General features: G+C 40.0%; 2 protein-coding genes across 5 annotated transcripts in view; one reads left to right on the top strand and one right to left on the bottom strand.

Annotated features, from left to right (window-relative positions):
• Window positions 1-403: 403 nt before the first annotated feature.
• Window positions 404-18,277, top strand: LOC123879159. Of its 4 annotated transcripts, none has more exons than XM_045926734.1 (9): window positions 404-726; window positions 1,495-1,583; window positions 5,187-5,355; window positions 5,989-6,148; window positions 6,571-6,645; window positions 7,080-7,193; window positions 7,571-7,664; window positions 14,392-14,516; window positions 14,656-18,277. In XM_045926734.1, exons 1-9 carry the CDS (start codon window positions 581-583, stop codon window positions 16,375-16,377), a joined length of 2,694 nt encoding a protein of 897 aa, XP_045782690.1. In that variant the 5' UTR covers window positions 404-580; the 3' UTR covers window positions 16,378-18,277. The 4 variants fall into 4 exon arrangements, with proteins under 4 accessions (XP_045782690.1, XP_045782691.1, XP_045782692.1 ...); XM_045926735.1 differs by having other exon boundaries at window positions 5,989-6,149; window positions 6,575-6,645; XM_045926736.1 differs by lacking the exon at window positions 7,080-7,193.
• A 3,034-nt stretch (window positions 18,278-21,311) lies between these two features.
• Window positions 21,312-26,735, bottom strand: part of LOC123879184 — a 31,710-nt gene continuing 26,286 nt past the window's right edge. Inside the window, exons 28-35 of the mRNA XM_045926783.1 lie at window positions 26,242-26,509; window positions 25,754-25,888; window positions 25,391-25,597; window positions 24,641-24,714; window positions 24,000-24,118; window positions 22,883-22,989; window positions 22,287-22,429; window positions 21,312-21,920 (exon numbers count right to left, since the gene is read on the bottom strand). Coding sequence (XP_045782739.1) covers window positions 21,575-21,920; window positions 22,287-22,429; window positions 22,883-22,989; window positions 24,000-24,118; window positions 24,641-24,714; window positions 25,391-25,597; window positions 25,754-25,888; window positions 26,242-26,509 — 1,399 coding nt within the window. The 3' untranslated portion in view covers window positions 21,312-21,574. The remainder of the gene's footprint in view (window positions 21,921-22,286; window positions 22,430-22,882; window positions 22,990-23,999; window positions 24,119-24,640; window positions 24,715-25,390; window positions 25,598-25,753; window positions 25,889-26,241; window positions 26,510-26,735) is intronic.

Here is a 26,735-nt window from a genome sequence, read left to right as displayed (position 1 = left end):
TTTTTAAACTAATATGACATACGATAACGTAGGCTTATGGCATTTTCAATTGCGACAATGGCAGTATCATCCTCACAGGTTTATATAAAAATCTTTACTTGAAAGGGTCCAGGTTAAGAAATTAGCTGTAGATAATTCTGACACATTAGTCGATACTAGAGCTAATTTCTAAAATTTGAATTTCGCGGGCAGTCCCGTCGCTTCCACCTTATGGTGTCCTTGGTGTCCTTGTTTCATAAATGCATCATAGCCAATAGTGAGCATGGGCCACATACTGGCCATGTGTTGGCCAATCAGAGGTGATTCCGATCGTCCTGAATTTATGGTATTCTTGTTGCAAATATGCATCGAAGCCAATAGAAAACGAGTATCGGCCATGAGTCAGCCAATCAAAGGACGGCTGTCCACAACAAAACATGAAACGACATTTGCAATTTATGTGTTTTTTTTTCTAGTCACTGTTTATGTGCCGGCAAATTGCAAAACTTTTCCTTTAGATCAAAATTTTAGACGGTAAAGTTTATTCCTTCTTGCTGTTGTACTTGAAGAAACTATAGTATTAGAGCGAAATAAGTTCAAAATGTCCGCGTACAATTCTAAACCTGAGCTACTAGCAATATATCGCTTGGAGTTTTATAAGAAAATGCAAAATTGGAAACTTAGTACATCGCGCCCGCGCCATGATGATATGAAATGTTCTAAGAAAAAGAAACGTGTGGAAAAGAAGTAAGCTTCTTCTATTTATTCTGGTTTTCAGAATGCGTATATTTGTAGGCTTTTCCTGAGTGTTCAACCAAACTTATGCTTTAATTTGACCGAGCTTTGCGAAATGCGATAGACAAAAATATCGTACGAAAACTTGCAAACCTCGGCAAAACTTTCCCATGGTCAGATTTCTCTTTTCCTGCATTGAAAGATTCATTTTTCAGGGTGCTTTCCCTTATCTCTTATTGATTTACATCATTTGTCATTTCTTAGCATGCTTTTACCAACATCATGAAAGGATAGTGCCGAAAACCTCGCTTTAAAGTACTTAGGTACCTATGTCTATTGTATAATGCGTCACTCACGCATATCTATGTAGGTAACTACTTCTATATAAAATATATTTTTTAATTTCATGTAAATACCTATTTACTTAGCTATAGTATCTACGCGAAAGGTTGAAACGGCAAATGGGGGAGGGAACGTCCCGTCAACCCGAACAGCCCCCGCGCCAAAGCGATGCTGCCGAACGCGGGTGACGTGCGGGGCGACTTCATCCGCATGGATATATATTTTTACAGATCCCGTGGGAACTGTTTGATTTTGCGGGATAAAAAGTTGTCTATGTCTGTCCCCGAATATGAGCTAACTCTGTACCAAATTTCATCAGAATCGGTTAAACTGTTGGGCTGTGAAAAGGTAGCAGACAGACAAACACACACTTTCACATTTATAATATTAGTATGGATTTATTTATTTATTTACTAAAATGAACTAAACATTTTGCAGACCCAATCACAACACACATGAGGTAGAAAAGCTGGAAGAGAATGAGGCTTCAGACCCCCTGAATGTTGCTTTTGTCCAAACTGAACCAGGTGACATTTTTTAAACTACCCTCAGATTTAGATCACCTCTTTGATGCAACTATCACTACACAGTTCCCATACTTCCATATTTTATACTAATCTAAATGTAAAAGGAAAAATTGACTGACGACTGACTGACTGACTGATCTATCAACACAGAGCTCAAATTAATGGGCAGGTCGGGCTGTTTGGCAGATTGAAATCAATGAAGCACCAATATGGAGTCAGAAACAATATGAAGAGCACCCAAACGATTCGTGTGGCTAGTTGGCACTGGCTCCAAAAAATGTTATTATAAAACTAGATTAACTCTTGTGACGGGGTAGGCCGTCACAGGAGTAGGTAATTAAAAGTCCCGGGTGTGGGTCAATCCTGCCTTTAATCGTCTTTACCACCGCACGCACCCTGCAGATGAGTTAGGACAAACGAGACTGGCCTGCTCCAGGAGGAAGTCCGTGGCCTTCTGGGGTTCCGTCAGGCAGGTTAACGACGTGCTCCAGAGGCAGCTCCTCGGCGTTAGAGCGTTGCACCAGGTAGAAGGAGGGCCGTTGATTCAGTGCCTATGCAGCGGACCCCAGCGGGTCCTGAAGGAGCACTCTAGCACACTTAGTCACAAAGGTTAGGGCGTGTGGTGCGTTTAACAGTTTTCTTAGTGTAACCAGAGAACAACCGCCCGCGCAGCGTCCCGGTGGTGAGTGTCCGCGAGCGCCGTCCGGCCGCGACGCGGCCCGTGTGCAAAACCAGTTTCTAGTAGGTAGGGTTCGGTAGCCGCGTGCGCACTGCAGTTCAAAGCATGGAAAACCCAACCGGCGCGAACGAAGCTCGCGGGTTCCGCCTTAATTATTTATTTAGTCTTTAAGGTAACACGTTACAACGTTACAGTACCCCGCCAAAAAACGTAGGATTTTTCGTACCTAATGCGAAAAATCCGACTGACTCCACTCTTCGAGAACACTGTCCTCTCATTCATACTTCCACATTCACACTTTCATACCTCTCTTCCAGAATTTCTTTCACATTGTCTTCTAGTCTGTAATGGTTATGACATAAGACACTAACATACAGAGTAATTATTATAATAATTTAGTGTAACTACTCAGGACAGTAATTCGGAGAATATTGCACGTGTAGCTGTTGTAATATTCAATCGATAAGTTGGATGGATGGTAAAGTATAATCAGCAGGTAAGTACTTTGTTGTATCATAAGTAAATAGTAAATTCAATAATTAGTTAATTTAAGGCTTAGGATCAATTATTCATAATTTAATTATAATATATTATTTATTTAATTTTAAGTTTGAGGTGTGTTTGGTAATAAGTTGAGTAAATATTTACATAACTAGTTTTAAGTGTAATTTGTGTAATTAATGTAAAGTGTAAATATTTGTATAGTTATAATGTTGTATAACTAATTAAGTTAGTATTAGTAGAGTAGTGTATTTAAGATAATTGCATGATTTATTAATTTTTTTTTTTTTTTTTACCATTAGTGCTAATAAATTAAAATTGTTTATTTTATTATCTTTTTGTTTTAATTCTAAACTATTAATTGGTTTTTAAATGCTTTAAAATCTTTTACATGCCAAGTACCAAGATCTTGACCGTTCATATCCTGTAGCTGGTACACTAGTGGAGATAGTTTAGCAACTATTCGACATTTAACAAATTTAGGTGCTAGTTTTTTACTAAAGTAACGATCCTTATCACTTTGTACATAGGTTCGTTTCCATACTATGTCGTTAACGTTAAATTCAGTTTCCTTCCTACGCAGGTTATATTGCTTAGTATTTTTAACATGAGCTTCCCATAGTGATTTTTGTACGTCATTAAATATTTTTGCAAGATGACCTATATTTTCACAGTAAATGTCCCTAGGAAGAAATGAAATCTCGTCAGCTTCATCAGAGTGTGTATAGTGAGAACCACAAGCTACTAGTTCTCTGCCATAGACTAAAAAATTTGGGGTGTAGTTAGTAGTTTCGTTCACGGAACTATTTATAGCGAACTGAATTTTCGGTAAGTTAACATCCCATGCTCTATGATCATTTTCAATGAACGATGCTATGCTTGTGATAACAGTTTTATTGTATCGTTCCACCGTGTTTACTTGAGGTGTGTATTTAGGTGTGAAGTGAATGTTAGGTATTTTATATTTATTGAAAAATGAGTTTAAATCATTACTACTAAAATAAGAAGCATTATCCATGAGAATAAACTGCGGTATGCCATGGACTAGGAAAACATCATTTTCCAAAATCCGGATGACAGATTCCGAGGTTGCACGCCTTACAGGAAACAACATAGTGTATTTAGAAAAACAGCAAACTACAACTAACAAGTAACTATGTTGCTTTCTACTAGTCGGCAGTGGACCTAAAAAATCTATGGATAGCATCTGGAAGGGCCGTGAAACCTGTTTAGGTCTACCCATTTTACCTATAGTGCCGTGGGTAGATTGTTTGTAGGCTAGGCAGATATCACAGCTAGAGACGAAGTTAACAACATCCGCGTACATACCAGGCCAATAGTATCGAAGTGTCAAGCGTTTGTAGGTTTTAAATACACCGAAGTGACCGGCAGTGGGTTCGGAGTGGCATTCAGTTAGGATTTGATCGCGTCGTTCCTTAGGTATTACCTCCTTCCATTCAAATTCTTTATGTAGTATGCATTTAGCTTTCATGAATCGATAAAGACGTTTATTTTTAACTATGTAATTAGGAAATGAGGTGGGCGAATTCTGACAGCCGTTAAAAATGTTTAGGTACCACTCATCGGAACTATGAGTACCATCTAGCGATGTATTATCCGTATCTATAGCTGCTATAGGGCATGCACGTGAAAGAGCATCAGGTATAATGTTATCAGACCCGGCCGACGATCTTTCGGGAGCCGCTGTTTCTTTAAAAGAGCTAGCAACGCGTGTAAAACAGCTAGAGGAAAAATATGATTATAGTCTTCACGAACGATCGCGCGCTTTATGCTATCATATCTACCATAGGTTGAAACGCATTGACGACTCGACGCCTAGCGCCACGGCCAAGGGAGTAAATAAAGACTTCAACGACTTGTACAATCGCTTAGCTACTATACAACGTCCTAGTACCCCCACGCCGAGTACATCTAGTGCAGGCCAACCTTTTTTCGAGAACACTACCTCGCCAGCTACGACAATAATAAATTGTGACCATCAGTTAGATCGAATTAGACCTAAATTTAATGGTGCAACTTGCGTCCGTGCATTCCTTACGGATGTGAAAGAATACGCATCTGTAAAGAATATAACAGCGGATCGCCTATTAGCTCAAGCGCCATTATTTTTCACGGGCAATGCCAAGCATTGGCACCGGAGCATACGCGATACAGTCAAAACTTGGGACGAGTTAGCTAAACTATTACTTAGAGATTTTACCAAGAAAGACTATGACTACCGACTATTAGCTGAAATCCGTAGTCGAACGCAGGGTGAAACGGAAGATATAGTTATATACTTCTCCATAATGGCTGACACGTGACTCTTGTATACATAATATATTCGGTAGTAAATTATTTTTTACTTTTTAGTGTTGGTGGTTATTGAAATCAGGTTTTTTAAAATGTTTTGTTTATTTTAGAAAATATCCCGTCACAGCCAAACTTGCCAAGACAGTGTACCCTGGCACTGGAGTGGCAGGAACCCATCAACATCTGGCCGGGAGGAGCTGGCGACGCAGGAAGTACTGCCAATTATGACCAGCACCAAGCACCCACTCAGGGATGTACAGAACCAACTGCTATGGGAAGGTAAGTCATGAATGGAATAGAATAGTTTTTTATTTAAATAAACTTTTTACAAGTGCATTTGAATCGTCAAAATAATTTACCACTGGTTCGGAATGCCGTTCCTACTGAGAAGAACCAGCAAGAAACTCGGCGGTTGCTCTTTTCAAGTGTTTATGCTTATTGAAGTCCCATAACTTAAGGGTACATTGGTACTCTATTACTTAAGAGCTGTTATGCATTCATCCGAAAACACGGATATAAAAAAACAGCTGGACATTCTATCTAGGCTATCACAGTGAGCTAGTGCGTGAGCTACCATACAAATAGTTGTATGACTACTAAGGAACGTTTTTCACGGATTCCGATCGGATGCCGTGCCGGCGTGCATAGCCGCCCTAAGCCTCTGCTGTCCGTCCGTCTGTGACATTACATGAAAATGTAGAGAGTATTACATGTATTATATGAATATGAATGATAAGTATACAGTTCAAATTTTCAGTGTGTGTTTCTATTGCCGCTACTACAACAAATTATAATAATTTCAAAATGGCCGCCATGAAAATTAAAAAGTGTTACTTCTACAATGGTGCGAAACTTTTGTGTGTGAGGCCGGCTCGCACTTGACCGGTTTTTTATTGTTTTTTATTTTTTAAGAGAGCAAGAGCTTCTTCACGACTTGGTGTTAGGACAGAACACTCGGAATGTGGTGGAAGAGGCGAACCACAAAGGTTCAGAGGATGGCGGCTGCACCGGTTTTGTTGCGGATGCGGAGGCGCCGATGCAGTGTCCTTCGACCAACGAGCTCTGGTCTGAAGGTGGGTAGTCATAGTAAGAGCCCGCTTCATTGAAGCGATAACTCGTTGGCGGGTGGAACCTAAAATAGAACAACGTTCGTTGTGCGTGTCACCCTTTCTAGTTCGTTCACACAGGCTGCGTAAGCGTAGACGTAGCGCATACCATTGCGATGTAATGGAACTGTATGAAACATGGCACACCGCTTGCGTAAGGCGTGGACGTATGCGTAGAATAGAATAGATTTTTATTCAAATAAACTTTTACAAGTGATTTTGCATCGTCAAATAATTGAATCGTAACTCGGTGTGTTAGGGGTCTACGCGCGTCACTACGCACGTGTCACGTGTATGCAATTGGTGTGAATCTGCTTTTCCCTCTGACTGCACCTCACTGCACTGAAGGAGGCCGGATGAAATGGTTCTATTTTGCTTTTGCATTGTCGTAGAAGCGGAAGCGAGACCGTCGGAAGCGATGGCTGGCTACTGCCCAGAAGAGCGGATGGACTGCCCACTAGAGGTGAGTCGCATTTGGTAAAGGGTTCCGTAACATCGTACAAGAAATGATACCTGTGTATCTGTCTGTGGCATCGTAGCTCCTAAACTAATGAACCAATTTTAATTTAGTATTTTTTTTTATCTGAAAGGTGTCTTGATTGAGAGTGTTCTTAGCTATAATCCAAGAAAATTGGTTCAGCCATTTGAAAGTTATCAACTCTTTTCTAGTTACTGTAACCTTCACTTGTTGAGGATGTTATAAATTTTTAATTTACACTTGTTAAGAAAGTGATATCATTTCCACAAGCTGATGCTTATGCACTCATCTCCAAGGACAAGAGGAATGTAGTATGTACACTACATACCTATTTAAGCATACGAATATTCTGATTTTATTGTCTCGCGAGGTGTGAAAAGTAGAGTATTGAATGTAGGGGTAATACTGTCTTTGTTTAGGGCGCCCCTAAACCCTGCGCTTCACTCAAGATTCTAGGTGCAACACCCTCGCTACGATCGGGAGTTACTCTAAAATCCCTCGTTACGCTTGGGATCTATCCCGGCTTCCTTAACGTAAGACATTGCATTTTTTTTAAATAACGAGCAGGCGGGTAACCTGATGTTAAGTGATTACCGCCGCCCATGAACATTTGCAGCACCAGAGGTACCACCGATGTGTTGCCGGCCTTTCAGGAATTTAATGGTCCGCCCCTTGAATAACCCCATGTCGTAATCTAGTGGGAACACCGCCGATGGGAGTTGATTCCACAGTTTGCATGTGCGTGGAAAAAATGATCTGGCACAACAGGCGGTCGAAGTGCAGCAGCCACCCAGGTGGTGAGGGTGAAATTGCTTGCGGTGGCGTGCGGTGCGGTTGTAGAAAAAGGAGGGTGGAAAACGCATTACCCCCATGTTGAATAATGTAGCTTTATTCTTGTATAACGTGGTAGGTTCGCGACACGTCGCTGGACAGCCTCAGTGACTTCTACCGCGGGGCGCACGTGGCGCCGCACTCCTCCGAGACGGACCTCTCCGCGCCTCCGTGTGAGTACACCATATAGCACACGGTACCTATTTAATACTACTACTATTACTACTCCTATTACTAGTACTAGCATCACACTAATATTATAAAGGAGAAAGTTTGTATGTGTGTGTGTGTGTGTGTGTGTGTGTGTGTGTGTGTATGTATGTTTGTTACTCCTTCACCCAAAAACTACTGGACAGATTGGGCTGAAATTTAGAATGGAGATAGATTATACCATGGATTAGCACATAGGCTACTTTTATCCCGGAAAATCAAAAAATTCCCACGGGAATTTTAAAAAACCTACATCCACGCGAACGAAGTCGCGGGTATCAGCTAGCTATTAATAGTACTTTTTAGTGATGAAGATCGAGCAAGAGGCTCGGAAAGTACTTCATTGCTAAAAAAAGTGTGCAAGTGCGAGTCAGATTCGCGCGCCGAGGGTTCCGTACTCGGGTATTTTTTCGACATTTGGCACGATAAATCAAAACACTATTATGCAAAAACGAAATAAAAATCTATTTTAGAATGTACAGGTAAAACTCTTTCATATGATACTCCACTTATACATGTAGTATAGTTATCTTGCTTTGAAAATTTAAAATACTAATTTGTTCATGAACATATATTTTTTGTGATGTAACCACACATTCATGGTTTCCGGATTTTTTACTTTGTGCTATAAGACCTACCTGCTAAATTTCATGATTTTTAACCGACTTCCAAAAAAAGGAGGAGGTTCTCAATTCGTCGGGATCTTTTTTTTTTTTTTATGTATGTTCCCCGATTACTCAAAGACCCCTGGACCGATTTGGAAATTTTTTTTTTTGTTTGAAAGGGTATACTGTGCAGGTGGTCCCATATAAATTTGGTGAAGATCTGATGAATATCTTCGGAGATGGAGAACAGAACTCCTCAATGGATAAGAGCAAATTGCTCGCGATCAGTGTAATAGCTTAGTAAACAGTAGGTTTTAACTGGGCATAGCATATTATAGTACAGTGGGGCCACTAAAAATTGTGAAATAAAAAATTTTCAAAAGAAAAATAAAACCGACTTCAAAAACCAAAAACACTAAAAAGTAGAAAATAATTTTTGTTTAGCTACACATGTAATGTACCTAGGTATGAAGTCGGGCGAGCTTCACTCTTGGATTTCTAATTTTGTTTTAATATGCTCGCTCGACTTCATACCTAGGTACATTACATGTGTAGCTAAACAAAAATTATTTTCTACTTTTTAGTGTTTTTGGTTTTTGAAGTCGGTTTTATTTTTCTTTTTAGGTCAACGGGAAGTACTCTATAGGTTTTCTTGACAGACACGACAGACGGATAGACAGTCAGACAAACAACAAAGTGATCATATAAGGGTTCCGTTTTTCCTTTTGAGGTACGGAACCCTAAAAAGTCGGGGGTTCCATCCCGGGTCGCATCTCTAACTTTTCAGAATTGTGTGCGTTTCAAACAATTAATTATTTATTATTTATTTATTTATTTTGACCACTTAAAACTATCATTACAGGCTAACCTAATGCGATATCAAGACACGCGACAGCGTGTCTCGCCAAGTTCGATTCTAATAAGAACGGCGGCACGCTGACAAGTGTATATTACACGAACCATTTCGAGCTACTTTTGACCCCCCCATAACTCAAAAACTATTAAACCTACACATTTACAATTTTGCATATCTATTAAGGTCTATTTGATCGCTTAGAAACCCAAATTTCATGAAAAAATCTTTTGCAGTTCTCAAGTTATTAACGTCTGAAAAGTGCCATTTTTAACACTCACTCACTCACTCACTCATCAAAAACCTAACCTACTTCCAGGTGAGTTAGAGACTTGAAATTTGGTATAGTGATAGGTAATTAGGTGTATACAAAGGAAAAAATCAGAAAATAGCAAATTATGTTTTAATATGTCATATATTATAGGACAAAGTTATTGGGGCGCCTTGTAGAGAACAGCAAGTATGGATCGAGGCACACATTTTAAGTTTGTAACACTGTGTAATTACCTACCTACTTTCACAATTAATAATAGTGCATTTGTTTATATACTCATCTTTAGGGATCCTTGACCTGTGATCAAAGCCATAAATAAGTGGTCGCCGGTTCGAATTCAGAAATTATGAACGAATAGGTATGAAGGCAAAGTTATTTCATATTATACCTACCTACTTGAAAACAAACAATAATGAACCCTATTACAGGTATGTGTTGTCTAATATACTAGTTGATGCCCGCGACTTCGTCCACGTGGACCTTGTCCTTCGTTTCAAAAACTGTGATTTTTTAAAAATAGCTTATGTCACTCTCTAGGTACAAGTATACTCACGTAAAAAATTACGTTGGTCCGTTGCTCCAATGCGACGTGATTGAAGGACAAATCAACAAAGAAATTTCGCTTTTTAATATGGATTGTGATGGGTCATTAACTTCCAAAGCAAGTAACATAACATTATAACTACATATTAATGTATGCTAGTGACCTGCCTCGGTTTTGCTCGGCTTTGCACGGGCATGTAGTATGATATTAGGTCCTTACATATGAAATTGGCGTTTTGTAAGGGAAGAACAAAAAGTCGATTTTTTTAAATATAATATATTTATTTAATCAAAGTATATACCATTGCTGTCTATGCACTTTTGCCATGTCATAAAACCATTCGGAAGGGAATCAATAAAATCTCTGAAGGCGCTTTGGACTGCCCCATCGGAGTTGAATTTTTTCCATATATAAGAAGTTATCAAAATTTCTAAAAAAAATGGTAATCTATTGGAGCAAGGTCCGGGGAGTAGGTACGGTGGATATCTTAGACATTCTATTTGAAGCTCCTCTAATTGGGTAGCCGTCTGTTGTGTGGTCTAGCGTTGTCTTGAAGCAGCAGTGGCCTAGAGCGATTGACCAGCCTCAGTTGTGTGGCAGCTAGCTTTTCCATCATGGTTTGCAGTTGCTGACAATAGACCTCCACCGTAATCGTCTGGCCAGTTTAAGAAAGCTGTGGTAATCTATTGGAGCAAGGTCCGGGGAGTAGGTACGGTGGATATCTTAGACATTCCAATTGAAGCTCCTCTAATTGGGTAGCCGTCTGTTGTGTGGTCTAGCGTTGTCTTGAAGCAGCAGTGGCCTAGAGCGATTGACCAGCCTCAGTTGTGTGGCAGCTAGCTTTTCCATCATGGTTTGCAGTTGCTGACAATAGTCCTCCACCGTAATCGTCTGGCCAGTTTAAGAAAGCTGTAGTAAACGACACCGGTACTAGTCCACCAAACCCTTCAATTCTTCATTATCAACTTTGGTCTCCGGTCGTCACCGGGGCTTATTCTGCAGGTCAAAATTTCCAGATCAAAAACGTTGGAATCAAAAACGCACTATGTTTTTCTTTGCGAAACCACCGCCATACACATCATTAATCCTTCGAGCCGTTTCAGCAGCACTGGTGCCACGAAGCAACTCGTACTCGTAAATAAAGTGATATTTCAAGTTTTCCACTTGTTGTTAGTGACCTTTTTATAAATCACATGGTTTGTTGATGGACAGCGAAACGTTAAAAATTAAAAACAGGTATAGTCGTACCGGCCGGTTAAGAGCTAATAGCAATAAAACTTTTTAACAATAGTGTTTTATATTATGAACGGTCATAAGCCCTAATGCGGTCGAGTAAAACTCAACCTAACGACTACTTGTTAAAGCTAAAAATTTATTACCTTTCCCGCAAACAAAGAAATTCTACGACTGCATAGGGTTGTCAAATAGATGTATTTTTCAAATTGCCACTATCATAACTGCACATAAGGCACATTACTTATAATAATAATGAAACAGATAACAAGATAAACATAATAATTTTTAATTGAAGTTTAGGTAGGTGTAAAAAGGTGGTTATTTTATCACTTCTAAAGAAGGACTGATCGGGATTTCCGGACTTTGGAGTTCCGTCTCTTGTTGCAACCCTGTTGTAAAATATTAAGTAAATCTGTTGTAATTATTCATGACGGCATTTGACTTTAAATCTTACCGTAAACAGTTAAGTTAGCGTTTGGAATGGGTACGTACCGACTTATGATCTTTTGGAATATTTTACCTAATTAGTTAACTTTTATGGCTTTTAACTCCGAACCGGCCGGTACTACTATACCACGGTAATGGTATGTACAGTATTCCAACTTCATACAAACGGACGAAACGCGAGCTATACCTATGCACCTCGATGTCGGCAGGCGCTCGACACGCAGACAGTCGCGACTGTGCCGCAGTGACGAACGGGCGGTGTTTTGTTTTTCTAACAATAACCGCGCGATTTTTTCGTTGTATGTGAAACCCGATCAAAGAGGCCACAATTTCAGCTCAGAATGTCGGTATTTAAGGTACCGGGACTACAATAAGATTAATTCACAAACTTTTTTGATTGTACCCAGCGATGATTTTGTGGAATATATACAAAAAATGGAGAAAATGTTCCAAACTTCATTTAAAACCAAATATATAAATTGTAAAGTAGCTGCAGGTGTCTATAACCAAGTAAAAGACATTTATTCCTTTTTCTCTATCTTGCCCATGTTCCCCAAAACAATTTTTGATTAAAAGCTTTATAGGGATGCGGATTTTTTAAACTTTAAAATTTAATAATTCGTAACGTTCGTTTAATTTCCTACGTCTCAGTCGAGGCGCAAATATTTTTCGGTCTCAAATTATAAGACCGATTTGTTATTCAATCATAAACATGGTTTTTTAATTAAATCTACCAACCAAAAAACAACACGCATTTTTACTGAACATTTCCTATGCAATTCACAAAGTATTTTATTTGTTTATATAAAAAAAGTATATTTACAATCACAAAACTATATGGAAACACAAAGTAGGCAAATGTAATTAAACTGCTGGAGGCGGGCAGCCCTACCGCATGTTTACGTACCGCGCAGCTGTAGGTATTTATTTCAAAGATACGGCCGAGTTAGAATACTGTATAGATAGTATTACCGTGACTATACCTAGTTTTGAAACAATATCGCACCACTTCTCGTTCAGAAATTACAAATTAGGCACCATTATTCTGTATCGAAAACAAAGATCTTCAATGGGGCAAAACGATGAAAAAAAGCAGGTAGCTTAGAAACAATAGTGCACATGGGCCACCCTCTTGCAGCATGGTGGTATGTCAGCTGACTCGACACCAAAATATTTGCAATATTATGTTGTTTTAATAATAAAAATTGTATCCCATGAACTTCAAAAACATTTACTGATTAGTACTTAGGTAGGTACTGTACACATTATTGTTTTAATTTTAATAAATAAATATTAACTAACTTTACAAAGTGGTAGTAGTGGTTGAGATGTCGGCCTGCTCTTTAGGTCTGGGGTCCAGGGTTTGTTCCCGGACACGCACCTCTAACTTTCCGAAGTTATGCGTATTTTAAGCAATTAAATATCGCTCTCTTTAACGGTGAAGAGAATCAACTTCTAATGTATAACTAGTAAGTGGACACATGTGTTGAAAAACAGTTTATGTAAACTACTTTCATGTAATTTTACATTCTAAGTGGTCAAAAGTTTTACCTGATATGCAAAGTTGTACGTGTTTAGGTTTAAGTATTTCTGTGTTATCAGGGGGTTGAACATAGCTTTAAATGATTCGTATAGTGATATATTAAGTATACACATTACGCATTACCATGCCAATACATCGCCTTATCAGAATTTGGCTGAATAGTGAATACTAATATGTATTACTCGGATAGTAGATACTAACCGGTTTTATTATTCTAATAAGAAAACTAGAAAAGAGTCGCTAATCTTCAAACGGCTGAACACATTTTCTTAGATTATAGCTATGAACACTCTTGATAATTGACTAAGCGGAGTTGCATAGCTGCAAGCTTTTTCAATCACGCAAAAATTTACAGGTATAGGATAATCCTAATAAATGAAGAGAAATTAACTTAACAAAAATTGATGATATCCCATCAAAAACATAAATGTGAAAAAGTGCCAAGTTCGATAGAGAAAATGAGAGATTGTAAGCTTCGCCGATAAAAGGTAAGCTTCGCCGACAAAAGCATTGATATCTAAATAGGTGCCAAGTTCTTATAGGTCTTTATATCATTCCTACAAGAATGTACAAGAAACTTTGATCGTTTTAAAATATTATTTTGTTATTGAGTACATATAACTTGGCAAGTTTTAATAGTCAGTAAATCACATTTTACGTTTAACATAAAATTTAGTTTAAGTTTAGGAATGTATTGGCAAATATCAAAACTTGCTAAGTGTACTTTATTTTATATTAAACATTAAATGTAATTAACCGACTATTAAAACTTGCCAAGTTATATGTACTCAATAACAAAATAATATTTTAAAACGATCAAAGTTTCTTGTACATTCTTGTAGGAATGATATAAAGACCTATAAGAACTTGGCACCTATTTAGATATCAATGCTTTTGTCGGCGAAGCTTACCTTTTATCGGCGAAGCTTACAATCTCTCATTTTCTCTATCGAACTTGGCACTTTTTCACATTTATGTTTTTGATGGGATTACTAATATTACTCGCTTTAACGGTGAAGGAAAACATGGTGAGGAAACCTGCATACCTGAGAGTTGTCCATAATGTTGTCAAAGGTGCGTGAAGTGTGCGAACTGCAGTTGGCCGGCGTGGTGGACTAGGGCCAAACTCTTCGCATTCTGAGAGAAGCAGCGATTGGTTGATGATGATAAACTTCTCTCCCCCTCTAGCGCTGCAAGCCCCGCCCCCGAGTGTGGCGTCTCTGTCTCGCATGTCGACGCAGCAGTTGAAGAACACTTTGGAACACTCCTCCAAAACCCTCAAGATACTGGAGTCGGAGTGCGAGTGGAGACAGGTGAGAAGCTTAGTTTTTTTAACGAAGGGTGTTAACCAGAACGCTAGCAAAAACGAAGACAGGTGATAGTACTGATGATTACTGATAATGATATTATTTAATGTCCCATTTTTTTACCATCGATAATTATTGGTTCCAGCTGCGCGAAAGGGCAAATTACGCGATGGACGATTTGGACGAGCTTCCCACCCGCGACCTCGGGCCGTCCCCCCCACCCCTCCCCATCAGAGACCGCATACTGGCGGGCTCGCACACGGCGTGGGGGGTGGTAGAGCCGCACGAGGTGTGGGAGGCGGGGGATTCGCAGCTGGTGCGGGAGTCGCAATCCGTTCGCAGTGAGGGGGAGACGCGCCAGGCGCGGTGGGTGGAAGAGCCGCAACCAGCTCGGGTGGTGAGGAAGCCGCCACTGACTCGGAGCGAGGGGGAGACACAACAGGCGCAGGAAGAAGAGGATTTGCATTCAGTGCTGGCGGTGGAGCCACGCCGGGGGCGAGGGGCTGCGGTGTCGTGCCCGACTTGGAGCGTGGCGGAGATACACCAAGCGCGGGGGGTAGTGGAGCCGCAACTAGCACTGGAGGTGAAGAAGCGGCGACCGTATTGGAGCGAGGGAGAGACACGTCAAGGGTGTGGGGTGGAGCAGCCGAAACCAGCGCAGGGGCATAGGGAGCCGCAAAGCCGCGAGGGGAAGACACACCAGCTTCGGGGGGTGGGGGTACAGTACCCGACTTGGAGCGAGGGGGAGACACAAGGGCTAAGAGTGCCATGCTCGGCTCTGAGCGAGGGGGAGACACACCAGGTGCAAGAGTTAGGAGTACAGTACCCGGCTTGGAGTGAGGGGGAGACACAAGGGCTAAGAGTGCCATGCTCGGCTCTGAGCGAGGGGGAGACACACCAGGTGCAAGAGTTAGGAGTACAGTACCCGGCTTGGAGTGAGGGGGAGACACACCAGGTACGAAGAGTGGGGGAACAGTACCCGGCTTGGAGCGAGGGGAAGCCACAACAGGTGCGAAGGGTGGAGGAATGGTACCCAGCTTGGAGAGAGGAGGTGACACAACAGGCGCGAAGCGTGGGGGAACAGTACCCAGCTTGGAGCGAGGGGAAGCCACAACAGGCGCGACGGGTGGGGGAACAGTACCCGGCTTGGAGAGAGGGGGAGACACAACAGGCGCGAAGGGTGGGGGAACATTACCCAGCTTGTAGCGAGGGGAAGCCACAACAGGCGCGAAGCGTGGGGGAACAGTACCTAGCTTGGAGCGAGGGGAAGCCACAACAGGCGCGAAGGGTGGGGGAACAGTACCCGGCTTGGAGAGAGGGGGAGACACAACAGGCGCGAAGGGTGGAGGGACAGTACCCAGCTCGTAGCGAGGGGAAGCCACAACAGGCGCGAAGGGTGGGGGAACAGTACCCGACTTGGAGCGAGGGGGAGACACATCAGGCGCATGGGGTGGGGGCGACATACCCGGCTTGGAGCGAGGGGGAGACACACCAGGTGCGAAGGGTGGGGGTACAGTACTCAGCTTGGAGCGAGGAGGAGACACACCAGGCGCGAGGGCTATTCGAATCGCAACCAGCACTCGTGGTTAGAGCGCGAACGTATTGGAGGAGTGAGCGCGAGAGACACCAGGTCCCGGGGAAACTACGACAGGATTGTATGGACGGGGGACCGCAACCGGCTTGGAGGGTGAGCGAGATGCAATCGGTGCGGGTGATGGTGAAGCAGCATGTGAAATGCGAGATAGATTGGAGGTTGGGGAAGTTCGTACCGATGGGGGCGGGGGTACGTCAGGGGGTTGCGGGGGTGCCCCCCCAGCCACGCGGGCGCGGGAGGGGGCGCCTGCTTCGATCTGGTGTGTTGGAGTGATAGGAGAGTTCCAAAGACTAATTAGTATAGTGTTGTAATTCCTTTCGTCTGCAAATCAATCCAATTCTGCAAAATGTCATTAAAGACTCTACATGATGAAAGTTTACTAGTTTTAGAGCCATGGCTAAGTGAATCACGTTGAATAATACCATCCATTTCGAACATTTTTATTTTTCTTACCAATGTAGTAGAAACGGACAGACAAACTTTATTTAGTTATTATTTAAAACTGTCAAAGCTCATGCCTCCAGGTGCCAGACTTAAGCATAGTGTTCAAAGTAGAGCAGCACTATTTAGTGTATTTTTGAAATAACTATAATTACTTATAATTTTGTTATTTTTTTGAAAAATTTATGTTTAAACTATAATATATATTTTATAGAAAAAAAAACTTTAAATCTTATGTTAAAAAAGTATTAAAACTAGTTCATTAAGATAATATAAGTCGCCCCACCTCTAGAACAAAACTGTTTCAACTCAAAAACCTAGCCTTTTGAGGCAACTAATTTTCTTATCCCAGACTCGATTAATACGGGATTACTACTAAAGTTTATGAAAAATGTGTTGTTTTTTTATTTAGTTGAAACAGTTCATATATGTGATTTTTGATAAATTAATATTAAAAAAAATACTTTATGTTGAAATAAAAGTATTGTTGAAGTTGAAAGTTAGCCGCCATCTTGGTTTTTTCAAAATCGTTGTCGCGCCTTGAAACGTTTAAGTATAAATCGCTGTAGAACACTCGCTCACAGAATATAGTAACTCAATTCTAAATACCGGAATATTACCGAAATTTACTATCGGTATAATATCGATATATTATCGAAAATTGCGGAACCTGCTTTCAAATGCTGGTAAAAACACTATAATAAAAAATATTGCAATAAGCCCATTTTATGTTTAATCTACGTTCACAGATAGACCGCGTATCTGTTGTCAAAGATTTATTTACTGGAATGTATTGCATCCACTTTATTTTAAAACGAAATAATAAACAGATTTCAACGTGCGACACCACTTTTGTGAAAATTCAAGATGGCGGCCGGAACATCATTCTCATTAAGCGGAATTTACATTACCCAATTATTTTCACAACATTTATTTCATTACCTATGAATTGCATGTGTAAAAGTCTCGTATTCCGTAATGCGTGCATTACGAAACCGCAATTTACACATTTAATTGTTAATGTAGGTAATTAATGTCTTGAAACTAATTTCGTAATGTAAATTCCGCTTTACTTTTCGGACTCTAAATGAAAATTCCTATAATGATTGTGGAAACTTAGGAACTATCTAAGTCATTATCCACATGATTACAATTGTTTTTGAAGTGTTTGATTGAAGTTTAATTATTTTGGAACTTGTTTTGTTTTGCTGATTGCTAGTACTGGAACTAAGTATTATGTATATCGATCTCTATTAATACCCACCTACATTCTTATGTTTATATTTTGTCCACGGAGAGAAGTTAGGACTTTCTCTGTTACGTATAACTATGAGATGAAAAACCTGTCAGCAGTTACTTAATCCCATTAAAATGACTAAGACATAAAATTCGGTGGGCGTTAACCATTTTGAGTGATCAACCAATCGCAAACAAACTTATGGTTTTCGAATTGAATTTGAATGTTTTTTTTTTTAAAGAGTAGTACTGAAAACATAGATTCGTTTGTGATTGGTTGGTTACTCCAAATGGTAAACGCCCACTGACTTTTTTGTCTTTGTTATTTGTAAGGGAATACATTACAGAGAGAGAGAGAGAACCATATACTAACTCCTTTCCGTCTTAGAGTCCGTAGAGATTAGAGATTAATAGTAAAAGTGAAATTATATTTATGGAAGGAAGTACCTGTTTTAGTTATTTTTTTTTTTTTTGATAGTTTATGGAAAATTGTTTAGTTGATTACTTTAGAATTGAAATTTAATGATCCTCGAAAACGTGTGATAAAAACCTAAAATATAATATTCTTGCAAGTTGATTGCTTAATATACTTACAGTATATTGAATAAGTATGAGTTTTATTTCACTAAAAACATTATACCTACCTAAAAGGAAATCTGACTGACTGAGCACAACGTCAACGCACATGATCTAGGTAAGTATAGAAGAAGTATAGAAATAAAACATATAATGTATTTCAGTCTTAACATTTTATTGCAACTCTTCAAAAAGTCTGATATGTGAATTGAGATATACAAAAATACATTTGACAGTGAATTTTTAAATATGACAATAATTATATCCATACAAACGAAAACTTATGTACAAATCTAAATTCTACCCCGAAACATTTCTTGGGACAATTTTATACATACAATTTCAAAATCATTGGTCAGTTTTATTAATAGTTAGGTCATGTGTAGTTTGTTTACATTATTATGTGGTTAATTAACGCTGGCCATATACTATTCTGATTTATGATATAATAATAACGCATCATGCCCTCCGATAGCCATACACCATCAATTTAATCTGCTCAATTACGGTAGAATGACAGCTACAATGTCACGATCGCAATCACCTCTGATTGGTTGGCGCTCGCTCGCTATTGGCTACAATGCATTGTTGCAACAAGAATACCATTAATTCAGCCAATCACAACAAATGCGATTGTAATAATGATTGATGCAGGTTTTTAGCAATCTAAGTCGAGCAGCTGATATTTGAAGGGACTTTTGAAAAAGACCTCGTTGCAAAATTGACGGTATATAAACTTAATCGTGTATGGCGCGTTATCTTTACATGTGATATTTCTATTTATTTCAATTAGGAAATGTATGGTATCCAAAGATTACATAATATTCTGTCACAACTTGGGGTGACTTTGGTCATTTGGTCAGTTGATTCGTCACCTTTGTCACGTGCGATCATCTGATTGGTCATATAGTGATATGTTGTCAACTAATTGGTCTACTCGTGATAAAACATTGGTCAGCTTTCTAATTTAACATTGGTACTGATTCTGATGGCAACTAAATTTAAGCGTATTCACATCTTTTTCTTTTCAATGTAATAAGAAAGGGACATCCAAACTTATTTTAATTTAAAATTGTCAAACCACGTGATTTATAGAGTAGCACTAATTTAAAATTCATTTTCCGTCCTTCTTTAGCAATATTAAAAAGAAAAAGATGCAGATACTCTAAATTTAGTTTAGAGAAAAACACTACAGTTGAGCCATTACGAACGTGCGCACTGAGCCATAAATTATTACGATCATAGGGTTGTGAGAATGCTGCAGAAGTCGATATCCATAAAGGGATGTCGTTCGGACGGAAGTAAGCTTTATACCCTGTTATCGACTATCGATAAATCCTTTTTATACACAAGAGCTTCAGGTTCCTGTACCATTAGGCCTGTAAGTGCGAGCGAGAAGTTCGATAAAAATGATTTATGACTCAGTTCAGTATGTAATGATTCAACCATAGAATCGACGGCACCTAACCTACATCACTAGTTAAGGGGCAGTCACTAAGTAAACTACGAACATTAACACCTTACCTCTATCTAATCATTATTACTACTTAATATCAATTGAGCACCTAAGTCATTATTCTACTTCATTTATATAACAGTCGGCTTGGTTTATAATACTCGCTCCAAATGCGCACAGCAAGGAACGTTCTTTCCCAACAAGTAATTTAAAAAAAAAAAAAAAAACAGAAACCTCGACTGCGGTTTGCACATCTATTTCAGCCCGCATATTAAAACGCATAAAATCCGCCATTTCGATTTCTAAGGAATTTCAGTTAATAGTATTTCATTTATCAAAATCGATTGGAGAGTGACGAGCGAATATATGAACGGACAATCTGTCTGGTGGGAGGCTTCGGCCGTGGCTGGGTTACCACTCTACCGGCGAATCCGTGTCGCCAAGCAATTTAGCGCTCCGGTGAAAAACTGCCATATCCGTTCCAGGTTAGCCCGCCTCCATTTTAGACTGCATCATCACTTACCACCAGGTGAAATTGCAATCAAGGGCTAACTTGTATCTGAATAAAAACAAAAACAAATCCTATGATTTATCACTTTGTTTTCAAACATAAACTGTAATTTTTTTTGGTACTCCAGATAGCCTTACGCGTTTCAGCGACAAGCTACTAGTTTACATTTTAAGTCAGTTAATCGTGTGTGTGTATGTTTGTTACTCCTTCACGTAAAAACTACTGGACGGATTGGGCTGAAATTTAGAATGGAGATAGATTATACCCTGGATTAGCACATAGGCTACTTTTTATCCCGGAAAATCAATGAGTTCCCACGGGAATTTTAAAAACCTACATCCACGCGAACGAAGTCGCGGGTATCAGCTAGTAAAAACTAGATTGTAGAGAGCAACAGGACGGCATAGTTCCTATGTAAAGCTTGTGTAATACTCCGACGTGCAACTTACTAATACTAATACATTTATTACGACTATAAATACCTAATAGATTTTTTTTTTCAATAAGTAAAAATTTTCAAAAAAAAAATGTAGTCAAAAAAAATTTATAGTGATCGCATAATTATTAACACAGTACAATAATTTCCGACGAGAAAAGATTTAAAAAATCCGATAAGTACTACGATTGTATATTTTTTTTTTGAATAATTATTATTATGTTCCACTCAATTGATAGGTCTATCCTTTTCCGCAGGCAGCAATTTAGATCAGTAATTTTAGCAATCAATACACGCTGACATTTTAATGGTTGTATTCCCGAAGCGAAGTGATTTTGTCACGGTATTACAATCAATTTATGAATATAAAAAATTATAAAAATCAACAAGTGTAAATTAGAAATTTTTAACACCCTCGACATGTGAAAGTTACAGTAACTAGAAAAGAGCTGATGACTTTCAAACAGCTGAACCGATTTTCTTGGATTATAGCTAAGAACACTCTCGATCAAGCCACCATTCAAACAAAACGAAATAAATTAAAATCGATTCATTTGTTTGGAGCTACGATGCCACAGACAGATACACAGATACAAACGTCAAACATATAACACCACGGATATTTTTGAAAGCACTTTACACCAAAAGGAGTTAAATTTTGAAGGCAAATCGTTCTGTCGTGGGAAGACAACCATTAAAATTTCAGCTTGTATTTGCGCGCCGTTCAAAAATAATATTTCTGCACAGATACATCGTATCTTATAAAAGCTGTAGTACCTTTCAAATTAGTATCAAAATCTCGTGCAAATATAATCTATTCCTCTCCCTCACTCTCTGACGACGAGGACTCCTCTGTAACGATTCTACTTCTCCCTTTTCCCGTCAACAATTCGTCATTCCCACTCTCTTCTCTCAACTCTTTTCCACTCTTCTCTTTATTTCTAAACTCTTTCTTACTCTGTTGTCTATGCAACTCTTTTTCTATGTCGTTGTCTGTACTATACTGTGTGTGTGTTTCGTCATCTGTGTCTGTATCTGCGTGAGTTAGGTCCTGTTTGTTGTGTGTGTCGTGTGTGTGTGTGTTGGCGTCGTCGGTCTCGACGCTGGTGTGTTTGTGCGTGGGCGTGTTCGCCGGGATGACCAGCTCGCCGAGTAGATTGCTAGAAATAAGAAAAGATGCGTTTTAATTTTTTCGGTTGGTTAGATTTTAGACACTTTTCAGGGTTCCGTATCTCAAAAGGAAAAACGGAACCCTTATAGGATCACTTTGTTGTCTGTCTGTCCGTCTGTCGCGTCTGTCAAGAAAACCTATAGGGTACTTCTCGTTGACCTAGAATTATGAAATTTAACAGGCAGGTTGGTGTTATAGCACAAGTAAAGGAAAAAATTCGAAAACTGGGAATTCTATAGGTTTTCTTAACAGGCACGACAGACGAACAGACAGACAGACAACAAACTGATCCTATAAGGGGTCCTTTTTTCCTTTTGAGGTACGGAACTGCAAAAACGAACGGTAGTCGACTCACGCGACATCGTCCGCAGTGCGCTGCCGCCAGCGGAAGAACTCGTCGCCCAGGTTGAAGGTGAGGTTGCTCCTCATCACCACCTTCACTGGCGTCCTGTCCGCTTCCTCAGCGCTCGCCTCATCAGCCAACTCGTTGTCAACCTCCTGCGGAAACACTACCTTACTTAGTCCTTACGAGTCCAATTGAAAGCGTAGGCTAGAAGAATAAGTATAATTAAAGGTGCCCGACACGGGTCTGCCCGCGAAATTTAAATTTAATTTGGTTTTTCGCAATTTGTAAACTAATACGACAACGTAGGCTTATGGCATTCTAATAGCGCCAATGGCAGTATCATCTCCACAGGTTTATATAAAAATCTTTACTTGAAAGGGTCCAGTTTAAGAAATTAGTTATAGTATCGACCAATTTATGAGAATAGTCGATACTAGAATTAATTTCTTAAACTGACCGACCACTGGAATTGTAACATAAATTTTAAAGGTGCGAATCGTCTATTCAGGATCAAACCGAGAGCTTCCTCACTCTAGTTCACTCTACTACTATCACCGCTCCGCACGGAGGTCACAGAATATTTTCAGTAGAATACAATAACTGACCTGTGGGCGAGAGAACACGGGTACAGCGCTACGGTGGCGCGGCGCGCGCGTACGCGTGCGGGCCCTTGCGAGCGCGCGCGTGCTGTTGCTGCGGAGACGAGACTCCCCTGCAAACGAACACAATAATCACACTAATATTATAAAGGCGAAAGTTTGTGTGTATGTGTGTATGTTTGTTACTCTTTCACGCAAAAACTACTAGACGGATTTGGCTGAAATTTGGAATATAGATAATATCCTGGATTAGCACATAGGCTACTTTTATCCCGGAAAGTCAGAGTGCCCACGGGATTTTAGCGCTTATCGGTGCACTCACCACTACAACCGAGACTGAGTGGACATCGTGAAATTGGACATCTATAGAACTGACTGACTGATCACATGAGTGATATCAGCAGTCGCCTGACGCACAGCTAAACTGAAATTTGGCACGCAGATAGAAAGGATTGTTGAAGGGGGTAAAATAAGGATTTGTTTGTGTGGCCCAATCAATTCCTCAAATAGCCTCAACTTGTGTGTTTTCACTTTTAATACAATGTTTTTGTGTAACGGCAAATCTTATAATTCTTTTGGAACCATATTATATAGAAGCGAGAGTCTGATATTTGTGTAATTTAGGCGACAACATAGTGGCCTTACCAATCATCACCATCATTATCAACCGATAGACGTTCACAGCTGGATATAGCTCTCTCGTAGACACTTCCACACGCCACGGACTTGCGCCGCCGCAATCCAGCGGCTCCCGCAGACTCGTTAGGTGTCGTCTGTCCACCTAGTGGGAGGTCTTCCAACGCTGCCGTTTCCGGTGCGAGGTCACCATTCCAGTACCTTGGGACCCAATCGTCAATCGATTTTTCGAACTATGTGCCCTGTCTATTGCCACTTCTTCGCAACCTGATGACGTACAATTACAGGCCGTAAGTCGTTTAGCACCTTAATGATCATATTCGCGTGGCACGGTTATGCACATGCGTTAGGTGTGTGTGGCGTGTTTATATGAAAAGGTCATAAATGCGACAGGTTTTTGTTGCGATAGTTTCGCGGGATTGCTACTCGAATTCTGAGGCGGACCGTACATGATCTCCTCATCTTTACTTTGTGTAAGGGTACTCACCGACGGGCCACGAGTCGCCGCTGTGGTCCGCGCGTCTCTCTCCACTCATCAGAGGCGCGTCTTCCAAGGAAGACACCCGCTCCATCTTCATGGAGTCCTGCCATTCAGGTCCCGCCTCGCTGACAATAAACAAAATAAAAGAAAATGTAGTCCATCCATACTAATAATATAAATGCGAAAGCGTGTCTGACTGTCTGTCTGCTAACTTTTAACGGCCCAACATTTTACCCGATTTTGATGAAATTTGGTAAAGAGTTAGCTTATATCCTGGGAATGAGCATAGGTTACTTTTTATCCCGAAAAATCAAAGAGTTCCCACGGGAACAGAAAAAGCTGACTGACTGACTCTGATTGATCATTGCACCGCTCAAACTACTGGATGGATCGGCCAGAATTTTGGCTGCAGATAGACATTATGATGTGGACATCCGCGCTAAGATTTTTGGTTTATAAGTTAATTAGATTTTGAATGGAAAAGATTTGTTTATAGGCGATAAACTCTGAAAGTACTGAACCGATTTTAGTAATTCTTTCACTATTAGAAAGCTGCTTTATCCAGGAGTAACATAGGCCATAACTCACGTATGTACCGCGGGCGAAGTCGCGGGAATTATAGCTTATGAGCTATAATTTAAACTCACCTGTAACGCGACGGAGACTCGGTGGGTCTTGCGGGGACTCGCGGTCGAATACGTTTTCGTTTTTTCGGCGATCGCTGTCCAAACAGAAAAAATCATTACTAAATTACACTTATTACAAGTAATTTAAGTAAAAATAATCGGTCAAGTGCGAGTCGGACTCGTATACGATAGGTTTCGTACCGTCGTACAAGGTAACTGACCTAATACTTTATATGAATTAGTGAATTGTTTTTTCGTGAACACTTTTTGAGATGTAACTATAGATTCACTATAAGATCCACCTCCTGCCAAATTCCATGATTCTAGGTCTACGAGAAACATCCTATAGGTTTTCCTGACAGATACGACAGACAGACAACAGAGTAATTCAATAAGGGTTTATTTTATCCTTTTGAGGTACGGAAAAGGGGTATTTTGATAAAACAGGATTTAATATTAACTAAATTTCGTTAGTGGCAATAAACGATTAATCGGCTTCGACCAAAAATCGACCTTCGGTCGGGCACTATGGGGTCATTCTGATATTTTTTCTCTAAACTACATTTAGAGTATCCACATTTTGTCTTCAATATTGCTAATAAAAGTTAAACAGCACCCGGCTCCTACCTGCGACCTGCCGAAAGATATAATAAATTGTTTTTCTTTCGCTCAGTGTATTTTGACATTGTAATATATTTATAGAACTCAGAATATTTTCCTCTTGCTTCTCTTATAAAATAGAAATCTTGGTTATTATAATTGTAGGTATACCTGCGTAGCGATGGTGCTAGGTTTCACCTCCACAAAGTCTTCGATGATTATCTTCTTCTCCAGCGGTTCCTCCGTCGCGTCTTGCCTGTCTATGGCGTCGTTCTCGTCTATTCTGGCTATTTTGTCTATGGAATCCACAGCGGATAGTACGTTGAGAGGTTGGAGGTGGCTGGTCTTCTTAGGTTTTCTCTTCTTTTGAGTTTTTGGCTGCGAACGATAATTGAAAATCAAAAATTGGCAGTCAATAGGGAGTATAGACAGAAGTGAAAACTTAAAACTAAGAAAATAGTGGTTTTTAGGATTCGGTACCACAAAAGAGGATAAAAGGCAAAGAGAATAAAGGAAAAAACGCAATAAACCAACCTCTATCGGCTCAATGTGCGGTTGGTGCGGTGGCGGTGACGACATGCCGGCGAGAGTGCCGCCGGGTTGTACCCGCTCACGCTTCGCTAGTTCGAACACGCGGTTGTGCTCGAACACGCGCCCGTTGTTGATTACCTGGTGATGTAAAAAGTGAGTTACATGTTGCAAACTGAGTGAATAAGTGAAAGGTGAATCACAGGATTAAAAGTGAACAAATGAGTAAAAAGTGAGTGAACGAGTGAAAAGTGATAAAAAGTGAAAAGTAAGTTAAATGTTGAAGATTGAGTGAATAAATGAAAAGTGAGTCAAAAGATAAAAAGTGAGTGAACGAGTGAAATAGTGACAAGTGAGTGATGAGTGTATAGTGAGTGAATGAGAAAAATAAAAGTAATTGAGCGAATATTTAGTGAATGAGGAAAATAAGAGTAACTGTGCGAAAAGTGAGTGTAAATGAATAAATAAGTAAACAAGTGAATGAAACGACATACCTTGATATCTTTGTCGTTGAGAACAGTGACCAAGTCTCTCACGAAGCTGTTGTTGGGGTACAGCTGTTTGTGCCTGCAGTACACGTCCACTTCCAGGTGCTCCTCTGTGTTGTTGGCATTCGTCCGTATCAGCTTGAGGATGAACTTGTCTTTCTTGTGCTTGTGTTTCTTGTTCTTGCTTGTCTTGCTTTTCTTGTTCTTGTGGTGGTGGCGGCGGGTCTTGTTGCCGTCCTCGTCTGTGTAGGACAGCAGCGAGCGGGATATTCGGCTGTTTCACACAAAATATAGTTTTAAATCAATAAAAAAACAAAACCGGTCAAGGGCAAGTCGAATTCGCACACGAAGGGTTCCGTACTCGTCGTACAAGAAATATCACAATCTCAAACCAGTATAAATATGTTTGCTCCAACAGCTCTTCAATACTGCAAGTTAATGACGGCTAGCGCCATCTATATATTATTTACTAATTATTTGCTCTGAACACTTTCTTTTTG

This window comes from Maniola jurtina, chromosome 27, assembly GCF_905333055.1.
Source record: "Maniola jurtina chromosome 27, ilManJurt1.1, whole genome shotgun sequence".
NCBI lineage: Eukaryota > Metazoa > Arthropoda > Insecta > Lepidoptera > Nymphalidae > Maniola > Maniola jurtina.
Note: the sequence above shows the minus strand (reverse complement) of the source record. Positions and strands in the feature narration are given on the sequence as shown.

What these genes read in the sequence shown, in the direction of transcription:
- LOC123879159 (XM_045926734.1), top strand. Translation starts at nt 581, where the DNA reads ATGTCCGCGTACAATTCTAAACCTGAGCTACTAGCAATATATCGCTTG. An exon ending in GAACCAACTGCTATGGGAAG is followed by an intron (nt 5,356 to 5,988) that starts GTAAGTCATGAA and finishes TTATTTTTTAAG; the next exon opens with AGAGCAAGAGCTTCTTCACG. An exon ending in TCTATCCCGGCTTCCTTAAC is followed by an intron (nt 7,194 to 7,570) that starts GTAAGACATTGC and finishes ATAACGTGGTAG; the next exon opens with GTTCGCGACACGTCGCTGGA.